Source organism: Mustela nivalis (assembly GCF_964662115.1).
Source record: "Mustela nivalis genome assembly, chromosome: 15".
Classification (NCBI taxonomy): domain Eukaryota; kingdom Metazoa; phylum Chordata; class Mammalia; order Carnivora; family Mustelidae; genus Mustela; species Mustela nivalis.
In genome coordinates, this window is record NC_139034.1 from 77,916,581 (window position 1) to 77,932,990 (window position 16,410).

General features: G+C 43.6%; 1 protein-coding gene across 2 annotated transcripts in view; it reads left to right on the forward strand.

The window, feature by feature from the left end:
• The window catches only part of UBAC2 (UBA domain containing 2), a 160,975-nt gene that overhangs the window by 139,174 nt on the left and 5,391 nt on the right, over positions 1-16,410 (forward strand). For both annotated transcript variants that reach the window (XM_082700827.1, XM_082700828.1), the window contains one exon: positions 7,314-7,436. In XM_082700827.1, the coding sequence (XP_082556953.1) occupies positions 7,314-7,436 (123 nt within the window). The remainder of the gene's footprint in view (positions 1-7,313; positions 7,437-16,410) is intronic.

Below are 16,410 nucleotides of genomic sequence, written 5' to 3' on the forward strand. Positions count from 1 at the left end.
TTTGGCATATGCAAGTGGCCCAGTTTCATTCTTTTGCATGTAGTTGTCTGTCATTGTTGAAGAGATTGTCTTTTTTCCATTGTATGTTCTTTCTTCCTTTGTGAAGATTAATTGACCATGTAATTTTTGATTCATTTCTGGGCTTTCTATTGTTCCATTGATCTATGTTTCTGTCTTTGTGCCAGTACCATACTGCTTTGATTACTACAACATTGTAGTATACCTTAAAGTCTGGAATTATAATACCACCCTGTTTGTTTGTTTGTTGTTTGTTTGTTTCAAGATTGTTTTGGCTACTCAGGGTCTTTTGTGGTTCCATACAAATTTTAGGGTTGGCTGTGAAAAATGCTTTTGGTCGCTTGATGGAGATTGCATTAAATCTGTAGACTGCTTTGGGTATTATAGACATGTTAACAATATTTGTTCTTCCAGTCCATGAGCATGGAATATCTTTCCATTTCTTTGTGTCATCTAAATCTTTAAGTTTATTTTTAAAATAAATACATATTTTTTGCATATAGTATGAAGTAAAGGTTTTAATTTCTCTTTTTCCATAAGCCAGTTATCCCACTGCTGTTCATTAAATGGTTATGTCCTCTTCCTGCTGACCTGTAATGTCTGCTTTATCATAGACCAAGCGCTAATGTCCACTTCTGATTCCCAGACACTCTCTCCTGTTTCTTTGCGTAATTAGTGTGTCACATACTAATGCCACTCTAATTACTACCATCTAATAGTCCATTAGGACTGGTGCTGGGAGTAGGAAATCCTCCCTTATTGTTCTTCTTCAAAATATCCATGTCTAGTTGGGCCCTTAATTCAACTTCATGTTGTCTAGTTCCACCAAAAAGACAACCACACACTTTTGAATTTTGAGTCTATAGCAGTTAGGATTAGATTTAGCCCCATATGATGGAAAACACAAAATAACAAAGTTTGTAAAGGCAGAAGTTTGTTTCTCATGTGGAAGAAGTGCTGACGTGGACAGGCCTGGCCTGGTGAGGCAGGGGCGTGACGTGGCGGGGCCAGACTCCTCTCTGGCTGCTGTTCTGTCCTGGGTACAGGGCTTCCAGCGCGCAGCGCCTGAAGGCTGCTTGAGCTCCAGGAAGAAGTAGGACCCCATGAAGTAGGACCCGAGAGGAGGGGCGCCACTGACATCTTCTTCCAGAAGTCCCGTTTGCCCCTCTCTTTACATAGTACTGTTGGCAGAACCGAGTCCACAGGGCTGGGCTGCAAACTGTAGGAACCACATGTCACACACACACACACACACACACACACACACACACAAACCCCTACTTTTAGAGAAAAGGGAATATGGATATTCAGACCCAACCAGTGGTCTTTGCTGCAGACTGAAGTCGACAGCATCTGAGCAGATCACGGTGTTGAGTCTTTGCAGACAGGACTGTGCGGAGTCTTTTCACTTAGGTCTTCCAGTATTCTTCAGTCGAGTGTTTTTGGTTTTGTTGTTTTTTTTTTTAAAGACTTTATTTATTTGAGAGAGAAAGAATGAGAGAGACAGCATGAGAGGAGAGAGAGACAGTGGGAGCAGCAGACTCCCCGCCGAGCAAGGAGCCCAATACAGGACTCCGTCCCTGGACTCCAGGATCATGACCTGAGCCAAAGGCAGGCCCCCAACCAACTGAGCCACCCAGGAGCCCCCTTCATTCAAGTTTATTGATGTGAAATGTTGGGTCCTGGAGGCAAAGGTCCAAGAAAGAAATCATGAGATGTCTTTGGTGCAAAAAAAAAGGTTTTACTGAAGCTGGGGGATAGGATCCCTGGGAAGAAAGAGCAGCGCTAGGATTGTGAGGAGGGACTTGGTTATATGCTTATAAGTTGGGAGGGGCTTAGGGATGGGGATGTGTCTGAAGAATGTGGAAACAAGGTTGCCAGGACCCTGAGGGTCATTTTCTATTGTCTTGCAAAGCCTTGCGGTGAGACCCGTTCCAGTGGATATCAGTGTGCCTTCTGTTTGGAGGATGGTTGCTAATGCCTAGCTTGGGGGTCAGGTAGAGATAAAGGAAATTTCCAAAGGGACTTTTATTTGCCTAAGAAGACTAACAGGATCCTGTAGATGGGGCTAAGGTCAAGCTAAGGTTGCCTTTTGCTTCTAGCAAAGTACTGACATTGAGGCATTTGAGTTCCTGCAGGAAGGTCGTTTGGCCTGTAGTGAGGAAGTTTAATTAAAATATCTTTTACCTTTGCTCCCCACATCATTTACTCTTTTCTCCATAGAGTAATCGCAGATCTTTTGTTAGATTTAATTCCTAAGTACTTAGTGGTTTTTATTTCTATTGGTAAATAGTTATTTTTTACACTTGAATTTTCTAAGTGATCACACGTGGAAGATTGTTAACTGATAGTTCTGTGTCTTTTACTCTCTTATTCTCTTTTTCTAAGAAGAGAGTTACGTGTAAATAATAGTTTTGTTTTTCTTCTCATCCTTCTGCATTTTCTTTCATAGTTGGTTAGTGTGAGCCTCCTTCTGTGACGTGTATTGAATGTTAGAGATGGAACAGGCATTCAGTCCATTAATGTGTGAATTACAGTACTATATTTTCTGAGATTTCGGAGATAAATCCTAATGTAGTACATTATTTCAGATTAGATGATTATTTTTTAAACATTGTTGGGTTGGGTTTAATATTTTATTTAGGATTATTTTATCTGTCCGTAAAGGAAAAACAAATTGTCTCATAATTTTTCTTTCTGGTAATGGCCTTGTGTGGTTGGGAAGCAGTGTTATATAGCCTCAGAAAGTGAGGTGGGAGCTATTCTTCTTTTTTCTCTTCTTGAGAACAATGTCTGTAAGATAGTATGTCCTTAAAAGTTATGTAGACTTCTCCTATAGACTTTTGGTGGGTAGATTTTCTTCACTATTATTTCAGTTACATTAATGGGTAAAATTAGTCCAGTTTTCTATTTCTTTTTTTAGAAGCTTTTTTTTGGAAGTATACATAGGAGTAAACATTTATAAAAGTAATTATATGAATGTACTTTCTTGTGTTTTAACATTATATTTGAGAGGTTCATTTATATTGCTACATACAATTGTAGTTTGTTCATTTTAACTGCTTTTTTATTTTTTAATTTTATTTTTAATTTTTAAATTAAAAATTTTTTAATTTTTTAAAATTAAAAATTTTCATTTTATTTTTTAATATTTTATTATGTGATTCCACCATAATTTATCCATCTCACTTCGTGCACCTTTGGGTAGTCCGGTTTTTGCCTATTACAAATGGCCACTGAGAACATTCTAATCATGCCTTTCGGTGGACGTGCGTTTGCATTCTGTTGTCTGGGAGCAGAGTGGCAGAGGTAGACACACATGTGCAGCTTTAGTAGACGCTCCTGAACAGTTTTCAAAAATGATTACCAATTTTTGTTTCTTCTTGAATCAGTTGTAGTAAATATATTTTCCCAGAAAATAATCTGTTTCATCAAAGCTATTGGTATGAATAAAGTATTGTTTTTTTACTGTCCGCCATGATACGTCTTATATTATTCCTAATACTATTTATGTTCCTTTCTTTGTCTTCTCATCACAGTTGCCAGGCTTTCCATTTTACTTGACTTCTCAAACAACCAACTTTGGGGGCACCTGGATGGCTCAGTTGGTTGAGGGTCTGACTCTTGATGTCCACTAAGGTCACAATCTCGGGGTCGTGGGATCGAGCCCCACGTTGGCCTCTGTGCTCAGCACAGTCTCTCCCTCTCCCTCTGCTCCTCCCCATCACTCGTGCTCTCTCTCTCTCTTTCTCTAAACTAAAAATCTTTTTAAAGAAAAACAGCATTGGATTTTATTGATTCCTTCTATTGTGTCTTTATTTTCCACTTTACTAACATCTGCTCCCGGCTTTCTCAATTAGCATCTGCTCTCATTCTTTCTAATTTCTTTAGATTATTATTACTTTCTTTAACTTAATTGAATATATTTAACTCTTTTTCAGTCTTTTTTTAAGCTCAATATTTTAAAATTATATCAACTGTTTAGTTATATCTCACCATCTTTGATAAGTAGTAGTCTCCATTTTATTCACTTTTTTAAAAAGATTTTATTTATTTATTAGAGAGGGAGAGAGAGCACGTGCGCGTACATGAAAACACGAGTGGAGAGTGGGGCAGAGGGAAAAAGGGAGACAGAGAATCTCAGGCAGAGTCCGTGCTAGGTGGGGAGCCTGATGTGGGCTCCCTCTCACAGCCCCAAAACTATGACCTGAGGAGGATGGTTGGATGCTTAACCAACTGCGCCACCCAGGAGCCCCTCAATTTTATCTACTTTTAGCTATATTCTAACATTCATTATGATATTTTCCATTTTTGATTTCCAGTATGTGAATTTTTTGTTTGTTTTACATTACTTTTAATTTTGATATTGATTTCAAATTTAATTGCATTGCGGTCAGAAAATACAGTCTGTGAAGTATTTATATTTTGCTGTTTGTGGACATTTCATATAGCACTTAGTATGCAGTCACTTTTAATAAATATTTTATATATAATAAGTATGCAGTCACTTTTATAAATATTTTATATATAATAAAGTGTTCTCTAAATACTGAGTACCACCCGTATACACCCACTTATATAACTTTTTATGTTCTGTATTATTAATTTTTGTCTCCTTGATCTATCAGTAGATGCTAAAAACTAAATACATGTCTGGGTGGATTCTCTCCTTTATTAGTTTTTTTAATTTTTGTGTTGTGTAGTTTGGCATCACTGTGTTTATAAACATAATACTTACATGGGGTGCTCAAGCGGCTCAGTTGGTTAGGCATCTGGCTCTTGGTTTTGGCTCAGTTGTGGTCTCGGGGCTGTGGGATTGAGCCCCAAGCTGGGCTCTGCGTGGTCAGCATGGAATCTGTTGTCCCTCTCCCTCTGCTCCTCCCCACCCTGCTCACGTGCTCTCTTTGCCTCTCTCTCTCTCTCAAATCAATAAATAAAATATATTTTTTAAAGATTTTATTTATTCATTTGACAGACAGAGATCACAAGCAGGCAGAGAGGCAGGCAGAGAGAGAGGAGGAAGCAGGCTTCCCGCCGAGCAGAGAGCCCGATGCAGGGCTCCATCCCAAGACCCTGAGGAGATCATGACCTGAGCTGAAGGCAGAGGCTTTAACCCACTGAACCACCCAGGCGCCCCTATACATGAAATATTTTTTAAAAGTAATAATAATAGTGACGCATCACGGTGACTTTATCTCCAGGAATGCCTGTTTTGCCCTTGAGGCCTAATTTACTTGACAGGAATATAGTGACATGACGTCAGCTTTCTTCTGTTAAAACTTCTCTGATACTTCTTTTTTCGTCTTTTTCCATCAAGTTGTCTGTGTTTTTACTGATGTTTTAGACTTGTTGGGGGTGGGTAGGAGACATTTCAAAATAGAGAAGTTGTCCATGTATGTGTATTATTATCACTAGCGTATTTGAATTTTTTTGTACCAGTGTGTAAAACAACTTTGTATAATGTCTCTCTTTTTAATTTCCCTAATTTTTTTCAAATCTTTTTTTAGTAATATCTTACCTTTTTTTTAATGTCTTTCTTCTATAGCTTAGTCATTTTAAAACTTCTGAAATTATAGTTGTTTTCAGATTGTTATAAATTTAGGTTCGGGGGATGCCTGGGTGACTCAGTCAATTAAACATCTGCCTCGGCTGAGGTCCCGGTCGCAGGGCCCTGGGATGGAGCCCCATGTCGGGTTCTGCGCGCGGCAGAGAGCCCGCTTCTCCCTCTGTTCTCCCCCATCCATGCTCGCACTTGTGCGAGTGCTCTCTCTCTCAAATAAGTAAGTGGGTTCTTGGGGATCTAATCCTCCTATTCATTGCACATACGGAATCTCAGTTGTGATGGGTTTTTTCCTTGTGGGTTTTGAATTTTGGATTCTAAGTGACTCCCAGTCGGAGTTTTATCTGTAAATCCCATGTAATCCCAGGGTGAGAGAGTGGGCCTCAAGTGTAGTCTTACATCTGCTCCTGCTTGGCTCCTCGGGGGTGCGCAGCCCTATCCCAGAACCAGTTCTTACGTAACTTTGGATGGGCTCTGAAAACACATATTTATGTAACTTCATCAATTCATAACTGGTAATGAACTGGTAACTTCATAACTGGTAATTCGTAACTGGTAACTTCGTAAACTGGCAACACGTATTTATGTAACTCCAACCTCAGATTTCTCATTTCTGAATTCTCGGGCAGGCCAAGCTCCCTCAGCGCGCCTTTTGGATCTTTTTCTCATCTTCTCTCTCACTGAGGGTATTGCCATTTGAGGCTTGTGCCTTTATGTAGGTAGTGAGCTGAGAGTCAGACCTCTTTCATGAACCCGAACAGATGGCCGTATGCTAGCAGGGTGTGCTCACCCTTTACCCCAGCCCTTGCTCACTGTTCTGGTTTTCCAGAGCTTGTTTCTGGCGCCTTGGGTTCTCCCTTTCTTCCTTTTGTGCTCAGCTATGCAAGTGAAATGTTTTTCTTACTTTGTTTACTATTTTTAGATATTCCTAATAGGAAAAATTTCATGTTGTCTTAGTCTATAATTTTCCTAAATCTAGAAATAGAGATTTAAAATGATAAACTAAAATATTGGCAGATAGCTAGAAACACGAATTTTTTAAAAGCTTTGTGCATTGTGCACTTTTCTTCACACAGTGGCTTTTTTCTTCATTGATGACATAGAATAAACAAGAAATGACTTTGCCATCGATCTAAGTCACCCCTAGAGCTACTCAGGAGGCTGGCTCCGATCCCTCCCTGCTCCCAAACCTTTTGTCCCTGTGTGTGGCTTTGTAAGCATGCTCAGAACTTACTTAACTAAAAGAAGAAGGAAGAAAGGGAGAAGGAGGGGTGGGAGGAGGCGGAGAAGAATGAGGAGTGTTTCAAAGAGCCGCTGTGGACGCGCCTGGTTCCTGGTGGCCGGCAGGGACTCCGCCTTCTCTCTGTGTCGTCTTCCCTGTCCCATCAGGCAGAGCCCCGAGCTCCTAGGGGCCAGAGGAGGTGGGACGGGGTCCATGGGGCTGAGGTTAGAACATCTGTGTGTGTCCTCTGTTGTCTTCCAGAGCCAAGTTGCACAAATACCTCTGGCAGTGCCATTACCTTCTTTCTCTGCGGGCTCCTCCCGCAGGCTGCCAGTGTCCCCCTGTCGGCCGGAGGGCCGCGTGACGCTTCAGCCTTTGGATCACTTGTGGTCAGCAGAGCAGTATGATATTGTCCCAGTCTATGGGTATGACTTCATTGCAAGAGAAAGCCCTGCCAGGCATTCAGCCGTTTCTCCTCCTGTGTCTCATCACCATGTACTGGTCTGTTTTTAGGGAGGAATAATCAACTGGAATCGTCTCTTCCCTCCTTTACGTCAGCGGCGGAATATAAACTATCAGGACGGTCGGCGGTCTGAGCAGCAAGCATCTCCTCCTCTCGAGGTTTCTGAGGAACAGGTAATCAGTAACACCGGTCCTTCCCCGAAACCTCTGTTTCCCACTTGAAGCCATTTTGCTGAACAAGACTTGAAAGAAATCAAGCATATAAATACATATAAATATGAGCATATAAAGATGACAGTTAAGCTGCTAAGGGTAACAATGATAGACACTTGGGCCTTTATTGGCTACTCTGGGAATTACAAGTTTGAGGAAGGTGTGATTTGAAAAAAAAAAAAAAATTGTGATCACTTATTTTGAAATCTATAATACTTTATACATACCGGAAACTACCAACGTTTGTTCTCTCTAAGGGCTAGAAGAGAACAAGACAAGACAGGGAAGGAGTGGTGCTTCTCTGGGTATGGATTTTGTATGATTTTGACTTAAGAATCAGGTTAATGTTTTACATATTCAAAAAGCAAATCAACAATAGGGACAACCATAAACTAAAAAGAAACAAATAAATAACCCAACTGTATTTTAAATAAATAACATAATCATAGGAGAGAGGGAAAAATGAATTTTAGTGACTTTTGAACATAATATACCCTCGGTCTAAAGTAAAAAAAGAATTGCAGAGACATCTAAAGCTCTTTCTAGGGTTATGTTCACAGTAGTGTGAGTACAGCAATTCTGAAATTATGTTGTATTTATTGTAGATTTGAGCAAGTGAGGAAATAGGTTGATCTTACTGTAGAAGGAAAATACAAATTCAGAACAGCAGAGAGCAAGGAAGAACCATGAGGTTGGGTTGGAATTAGAGGTACCAGCATAAACTCGTGATTTACTAAGTCTGTGTGTGTATATGTGTGTGTGGGCATACATGTGTCTTAGTCTGTCTACCTAAAGCAATCAGAAGCAATGCCATCCCATTAGCACTGACCACACTTAGTGCCCAGATCTAGTTTCTAAATATGTTGGCCCACAGACAGAAGTGAGCCTCTAGAGAAATGAAATGGTGGGTTGCAGGCCCAGGGTTGTGAAGGAAACAGAGGACCTGGACCATCGTGCAAGGAATTAAGGACGTGCTCCAGAACCAAGGGAACAGGTCCCTAGGACACCAGGGCCAGCTTGAGGGGGTCCCACTGGCCAAATTGGGCACATAAGATTTGGGTATCAAAATACGTAAGGACAGGGGAGCCTAGCTGGTAAAGTCGGTTAAGCAACTTTTGGTTTTGGCTCAGGTCATGATCCTAGGGTTGTGAGATCGAGCCCCACATCAGGCTTTCTGCTAAGCACAGAGTCTGTTTAAGACTGTCTCTCCCTGCGGTGCCTGGGTGGCTCAGTCATTAAGTGTCTGCCTCTGTCTCAGGTCATGATCCGAGGGTCCTGGGATTACACCCTGCATTGGGCTCCCTGCTCAGCAGGAAGCCTGTTTCTCCCTCTCCCACTCCCCCTGCTTGTTCTGTTCCCTCTCTTGCTGTCTCTCTCTATCAAATAAATAAATACAATCTTAAAAAAAGAAGAGAGACTGTCTCTCCCTCTCCCTTTGCCTCTCCACTTCCCCCCCACACGCTGTCTTTCTCTCTCTCTAAAAAATAAATAAATCCTTTAAAAATAAGGATGGTACTTAATATAATCTACTGGATGGGGGAAATCTATGAGTTCATCCTGATATGAGGAAATATATGCATACACACACACACACACACACACACACAGGAAAAGGAATGTAATAAGGGATGATGGACGGTAGTAGAAAATCATAGTTGTGCAACTATCAGAGCAAAAAATCAGTACGAATCATCAGTACACGAAGAAGAGCAGGCTGTTTATATAATCTCAGAGTATCTCCCCACAAGTTGCTTATTACTTACCAGAGGAAAACAGTTAACTCTACAGTGGAGAAATCAGACACCAGCTTAGCGAAGTTATCAGAATCAAGAGACCAGTAATGGACCCAAGACACATTGTGGGCGTGCCCTGAAGGGACACATCAGTTATGTGTTACAAGAGAAAATCCCAAAACTTCGATCATAAAGAAAGAGCAGATAAACCTGATTTGAAGGCTATTATGTAAAATACCTGACCCGTGTTCTTCAACAGTACTAAGGTCATAGCTGTTCCAGATTAGAGCCTAAGGGGCCCATTAACGACACGTCAGCATGATTCCGAGCTGAGCTCTGTACCGGGGAACGTTCTTGGTGAATGGACATGTGAGAGTCCGTCCGTGCAGCCGCACTGTGCATTAGCTCATACACGTGTATCGACGTTAAGTGTCAAGGACGTGGCATCTCTGCGGACTGAGGTTGGGAAAGAGAATATTCTTACTGGAAAGTACACCTACGGGTACCAAGGGGTAAAGGGGCATGGTGTGCGCGGCTTCCTCCCACCTGTTGCGGGAGGAGTAGGAGAGCGTGTGTAGAGACGCAGCTGCAGCAGAGTAATGGTGATCTGGATGAAGAGTAATTGGGCTCTTTCTATTGTTCTTGAAATTTCTCTGTAAGTTTGAATGGTTTCAAACTAGAAAGTTTAAAACATCTGTGAAAGTAATTCAGGGTATTGCAGGAACAACACTTCTAAATTTCCTTCTGCACATGTTGCTTTTTTTTTTTTTAAGATTTTATTTATTTATTTGACAGAGATCACAAGCAGCAGAGAGGCAGGCAGAGAGAGAGAGGAGGAAGCAGGCTCCCTGCTGAGCAGAGCCCGATGTGGGGCTCAATCCCAGGACCCTGGAATCATGACCTGAGCCGAAGGCAGAGGCTTTAACCCACTGAGCCACCCAGGCACCCCCGCATGTTGCTTTCTTATCAGACAAATAAAGGGTAGCATTTTGTAGCTGGTCACAACGTCCAGGCTGTCACCTCCTCTGTCACCAGACTATGCCAAGGTCCCTTGGACCCAGGGCACCTGTTCAGGGTGGGGCTTCCACTGCCACCCTGGATTAGGCCCCCATAAACGCCTTGGAAAGAAACGAGCTGACTGTGCCTGATGAATCGATCCAGCTTTTCCAAAACCTCACAGCTTCTCACTCAGGCTGATCATTTTAGTAGCTTCTCGGGCCTGAGAGGTGGAGGAAGGAGTCCATTCTCTTCCGCCCCCATTAGAGAATTTCTAGAAAAATGGTATTCCCATGGATAGGAAAACAACCCAATAATTCAGCCTTTTGTAAGATATTGATGGTAATAGATTAAAAAATAAGCTGCTACTCTTCAGTTCAGGTAAAAAGTAGAATTCTGTTCTCTTACTGTTTACTTGCCAGAACCACAAGTCACATTCCTCACAGAGCAACCGTTGAGGGTATGAGGTATTTAAAGGTGAGACCGTTCTTCGTGTTGTACTTTGAAACAAAAATGTCAAAACGTGGCAATCAGGAGAATGTGTGTGATTGAAGTCTTCAGGGTGTTCTGATGAATCATTCTCCTCGATCCTTCCAGAAGGACAACAGGTTAACACGTTGTCAGGATCCGTTTCAGCAGCATTTACTTCCTTGCTCTGGTGTGAAGAGATGTAAATACATCAGAGGCTGTTGTTAACATATGCTTCCTTATTCAGTAATTTTCTAAACCTTGTTTCTTGTGTTTCTCGATTATCCTGAACATGGCCATTACAGTCTGTCATTTCGTTAGAACAAAGTGTCTTCTCCGGGAGTTGTTTGTTAGGTAGACTCCTGGCAGTTCTTGTGATAGGTGTTAGCCAAACTGTAAAAGAGGAAAAAAAAATGTTCTTGCCTTCAGGATGTTTACAGTAGCATTTAGAAATGTGTATTTAATATATATAATCTCTTGGTTAGTTTGTTGAGGCTAGACACTATCTAAAATAATATTTGTTAGTAATGTAATCAAATAGCTTGAATGAACAAGACTTCTTTATACTCCTTCAGTTAAATGTGCTATATCTTCTTTATTTAAATATCAGAGTTATGCTGTTTATTGCATTAAGAATAATTTTGGGGACGCCTGTGTGGTTCAGTGGGTTAGGCCTCTGCCTTCGGCTCAGGTCATGATCTCGGGGTCCTGGGATCGAGTTCTACATTGGGTTCTCTGCTCAGCAGGGAGCCTGCTGCCTCCTCTCTCTCTCTTTCTCTCTTTCTCTGCCTGCCTCTCTGCCTACTTGTGATTTCTCTGTCAAATAAATAAATAAAATCTTTAAAAAAATAAAAAAACAATAATTTTTTAAACCAAGAACAATAAAAATGATTGAGGTTTTTCTGATGTAAAAAAATATATATATTCCGGAACTTTAATGAGTCCTTTAAGATAGGAAAGCAAGGACTATGGTAAGAAAGAATGTGCATCTCTTATCAAATCTAGTAATAGTCAGACATACAGCCATAGAAAAATTTTGCCACTTTTTCTGCTTTTGCTGTTGTTCAGTTTCTGGCTTCTTAGTTCTTCCCAACCTACTTTTACTGTTTTTCAACAAGTGGACCCACACATTTGCCAGTTCATCGTCCTTTGAAGATGCCATCCCAGCCCCTCTTAAGAATGTGTCAAAACCAAGCACCACCCTTTCACAGCTCTTTTTAATAGTACAATGCGCTCAAATGTCTACTATCTTAAAAATGAGTGTAGACATTATTCCATTTCTCTTTCTTTTTTTTTTTCTTTTTTCTTTTTTTTTTTTTTTTTTAAGATTTTACTTATTTATCTGACAGAGAGAGATCACAAGTAGACAGAGTCAGGGGGAAGCAGGCTCCCCACCAAGCAGAGAGCCCCAGGTGGGACTTGATCCCAGGACCCCGAGATCATGACCCGAGCCAAAGACAGCGGCTCAATCCACCGAGCCACCCAGGCGCCCCTGTTTTTTTCTTTTTAGCAGAGATTCTCATTTTACACCTCACATAACAAGGAACTTTTTGTCCTATTAGCATCCTATTTTTTTTAAATCAAAGGAGGAAAAGACTCACTAAGTTTGTCTTTCTCAAACCCTCCCCATCTTAGAAAACGGTCCTTCAGTGCTTTCTTAGCGGGATACATGGGTAAAATTGGACCAGGAAGTTAAACGGGACTAAACCAGAGCTGGGACTCAGCAGAGGAAAGAGAAACTGCTGAGGATCTCCATGTCCCCCTTTCCAGTCACGCCTCTTTTCCTCCTCATCAGCCAAGAATCACCGTTTGTCTGCTCCCATCAGAGCTGCCCTCCTGTGCTGCAGAGCCCAGGGTGGGGAGCCCGGCCTGGAGACAGGGCTAGTCGGCTCTGCCCAAGTGTCCTGGGGCCAGGGAAACTAAAGCAAGGACTGCCAGCGGCATGTGTCAGCCTGGGGTGGAAAGTGCCTTACATTTGGGGAAGCACAGGGGCGTGAGGTTGGAGTGGAGGATAACCTGAGCAGCCAGGCAGGCTCCCCAGCGTCTGCCGTGCCGTGGGAACTCCCACTTCTGCCTTTCGGACATCAGGAACCGTGGGAGGATCTTACACGGGGCGTTACGTCACTGGGTTTCCCTGGAGGGTAGACTGCAGTGGAGGGAGGAGCCTGTTAGAACTGTAGTGACGTGTGTGACTTCTTCCCCTGCTGCCCAGGAACTGTGCTTTCAAGTGCTCGTGAGACTCCTGCCTCCATGAGGTCTGTAACCGCTAGTACGTCTGTAACCCCCGAGGCCTGTCCTGGGAATCCCGTTCCTGTCCTCTGAAATGTTCATTGACCCAAGCAGAGAGAGAATGGCTTTCAGCACCGAAACCCTTCAGTCTCAGCTGGAAATAGCAAAGCACATTGAGTCTGAGAGCATCTTAGTCTTAGTGAGGTTCTCTCCTCTCTCCCCATCTCAGGAGTCTTCGCCGGAGTCCCTGGGAAAACCCACCTCAACTCCAAGTACTCAGACTTACGCAGACCACCCCCTCGCTGACATTTATTTGGGGTACCCTTTGCACTTCTGCTCCGTGCACTTACAATTACAGTGAGTTGGGAATTGGCCCAGCGTGACTCAAGTCTTGTCTGTGTTCCCTGGGGGAGGTGAGCCCCGTCAGGGCGAGCACCATTTCTCCCCGTTTCCCCCGTGGCACAGTGCCCGACACACAGAGGGTTCGCAGCAGTGGTTAGAGCAGGGCCGAATGGGAAGGTGTGGTCAAAAAACACTTGTTTTCCCCTCACAGGTGCGTTAGAGAGTGGTAGGACGTCAGACTTTTCCATCTGAATGCCTAGATGAGAAATAGGTTTTCTAAGGGAATACCAAAGCTAAAGGTATTGGGATGAAATATTGCATGGCACTCGAATAGTTAACCAGGGTTTGGGGGTACCTCATTCTGCTGGTTATCCTAAAAGGTACAAACAGTGGAGCTCATCCAGTCTGTCACGAGGGCCTCCTTGGTACCAAAGTCGGAGCTAAGCAGAAATTAGCTTAAGCAAAAATAAGGGACCTCTGAGTGGGTCTGTAGCCTGCGGGAGCGTACGATAACCAGTGACCGTTCAGTCAGCCAGCGGCTGTGATCAGAGGGATTCGGCCCTTCCGAGGAGGAGGGGCGTGGTCAGGTGACCGTGGGAGAGGGGTGCACTGATTCCCAGGGGATCTAACCATACCCCAGAGGTCACATGATCCTTACAGCACAGGGGAGGCAAGGGCGAGCCGAGTCTCCCAGGACCTGCTCCCTCGGGGTGTGCATGGGGCCCTGGGCAGTGGCCCGCACGGACGAGCCAGCCAGCGTGGGATTGGGTCGGGCTTCTCCGGGTGGCCATCACTTCCTGCAAGTGTCAGGATTTGGGAACTAAAAACCCCCAAAACCATTTGTTTTTGACACCCTTAGTTAAAGGGAAGTTAAAGAAAACCACAGTCCTACTTGAACAAAACAGCAGAGGAGCAGTTCACTGGGAAGAATTGCCATGCATTTCATTGGAATGAATGTCCTATTTTATTAGTCTGAATTGCAAGTAGAAGGCCAAGGTAGGGTTTCATTTATTAAACCTTGAGTAAGAGTCATCTTTTTTTTTTTTTTTTTTTAAGATTTCACTTATTTATTTGACAGACAGAGATCACAAGTAGGCAGAGAGGCAGGCAGAGAGATAGGGGAAAGCAGGCTCCCCACTGAGCAGAGAGCCTGATGCAGGACTTGATCCCAGGACCCTGGGATCATGACCTGAGCTGAAGGCAGAGGCTTTAACCCACTGAGCCACTCAGGCGCCCCTAGGACTTTTTTTTTTTTTTTTTAAAGGAAAGGAAAACCAATATGGGTTTATCTCCATCTCTATAGGTTTCTTTTCTGGTTTAGCAGGGTCTCTTTTTAAAAAACATATTGCAGGAAAAACACATTTGGCCTCTTTGCCTGGCGAGTGCCCTCCTGCTCTGCCTACCCGTGGGCAAGTTCCCACAACCTGCAACCCACTGGCTCACTGAGGGCCTCAGAACTTGACCAGAAGCCACTGACAGAGTCCAAGGGCACTGGGGGCACCTTCCACGCGGTGGGGCTAGAATTTCAGTGCCAGCCTCTCCTTGCTGCCCTCTGTGTCAAACCACCTCTAAACCTTGCCTCTAGAAAGCCAGGCCTTCAGCTACAGAAAACCACACTGGTGGCGTTCCGTGCAGGTACCGTTAGGTTTTACAAATGCGCGCTATGGAAGACAGGAAAGCATAACACATTCTCGGGATGTTAACCCAGCTACACCTGTTTCTTTTTTTAAAATAAATTAGAGAAAAGGATTATTTAGTTGTTTGGGCTAGAAACCCAGAAGAACTGTGTTCTGATGTTCTGTGGTGAGAAGTTTTAAGCAGAAGCTTCCCGGCCATGCACAAGCAGGACGGTACTTACTGTGCTCCAAAATGGGAGAAGGAATGTTGAAAGAAATGCTTTCCAGAAAATTCTATGGGGCATTTTCTAAGTTTCCCGAGCAGACTGACTGCCGTGAACCCAGCCGGGCCCAGGCTGACCAAGACGCAGGGTGTGTGCTGGCCTGTGTGGCCCCATGCTCTCCCTGCCATGGCCCCAGTGCTTTATCTACTGTAGCGTTTCAGGCCCTGTTCGTTGTTGGCCGGTTCATTAAAGAACTCCTATCACTAAACTGACCCCTTCTGTTACCACTACTGGGCACTTCCGTGTGCTAGGCTCTGTGGTTCTGTGTTGTGGGGGAGGGGACACACAGCAGGCGTGGTCCCGGCCCCCCCAGAGCTCGCCGTCTGCCAGGAAAGATGGGCAACACCCGAGTCACCCAGCCCAGCCCACTGCGGGCACCTTGCACAGAGCCTCGCAGCCGCCGAGAGAGTCTGGGGATCATTGCTGAATTAGTGACACTTCCGTGCGGGTGCAACTTGATTCAAACTGACTGATCAGGGTGTATTTTCGGATTTTTATCGAGTCAAGACCTACAAATGTTCCACTGACATTTTCTCTTCCCTTGGATGTTCTAATAGCTGAACTAAAAAGACAGGAAGCAGCCCGTAGAGGAAACAAATTGGGTTTTCAGTGAGATTTAATGTGTTTTGTGGCTAATACATATGCTGGGGATAGGGAAGGAGGTAGACTGAGTGTCTGTAAATACTGTGATTTTATAATCATCAGAATTTAGCATTTGCTAGAATTTATACAAATGTAAGTTTTTCTTGGCGTCACAAATAATAAGGGCTTTTGTTAGAATTTTATGCTTACCTTTTTAAAAAGATTTTTTTCTATCTTTTTTTACTTAGCTTAGTTTCATAGGCCAGTTCTTCTGTGGGATGTTTAACCACTAGAAATATGAAACAGAAATCATTCTTGGCCTGTGTTTAAAACGTGGCTGTATTTGTCTATGACAGGAGATGTGTGTGAGGGTGAACTTCGCCCCAAGCCAGCGTTTAACCGGGTCCCTGGCCTCGGGGCAATAGCACAGCCTTCTCCCTTGATGGCAGTGACCAGGGGGGCTCACTGCGGCCCCGACACTCTCCCCCAGCTGCTCGCTGCCAGCCGGGGCTCCCAGCAAACAAGCATGTGTTTGATTGTTGTGACAGACACATCAGTTCTTTGGCCAGCAGAGGATATAAAACGAGTACAGTGAAAGCAGTTGCAATGAGCGCTGAAAACAAAACCCGAGGGTGGTTTTGTCAGGTGGTGGGAACCTCTGAACTGAGGCCCAGAGGGTCAGCGG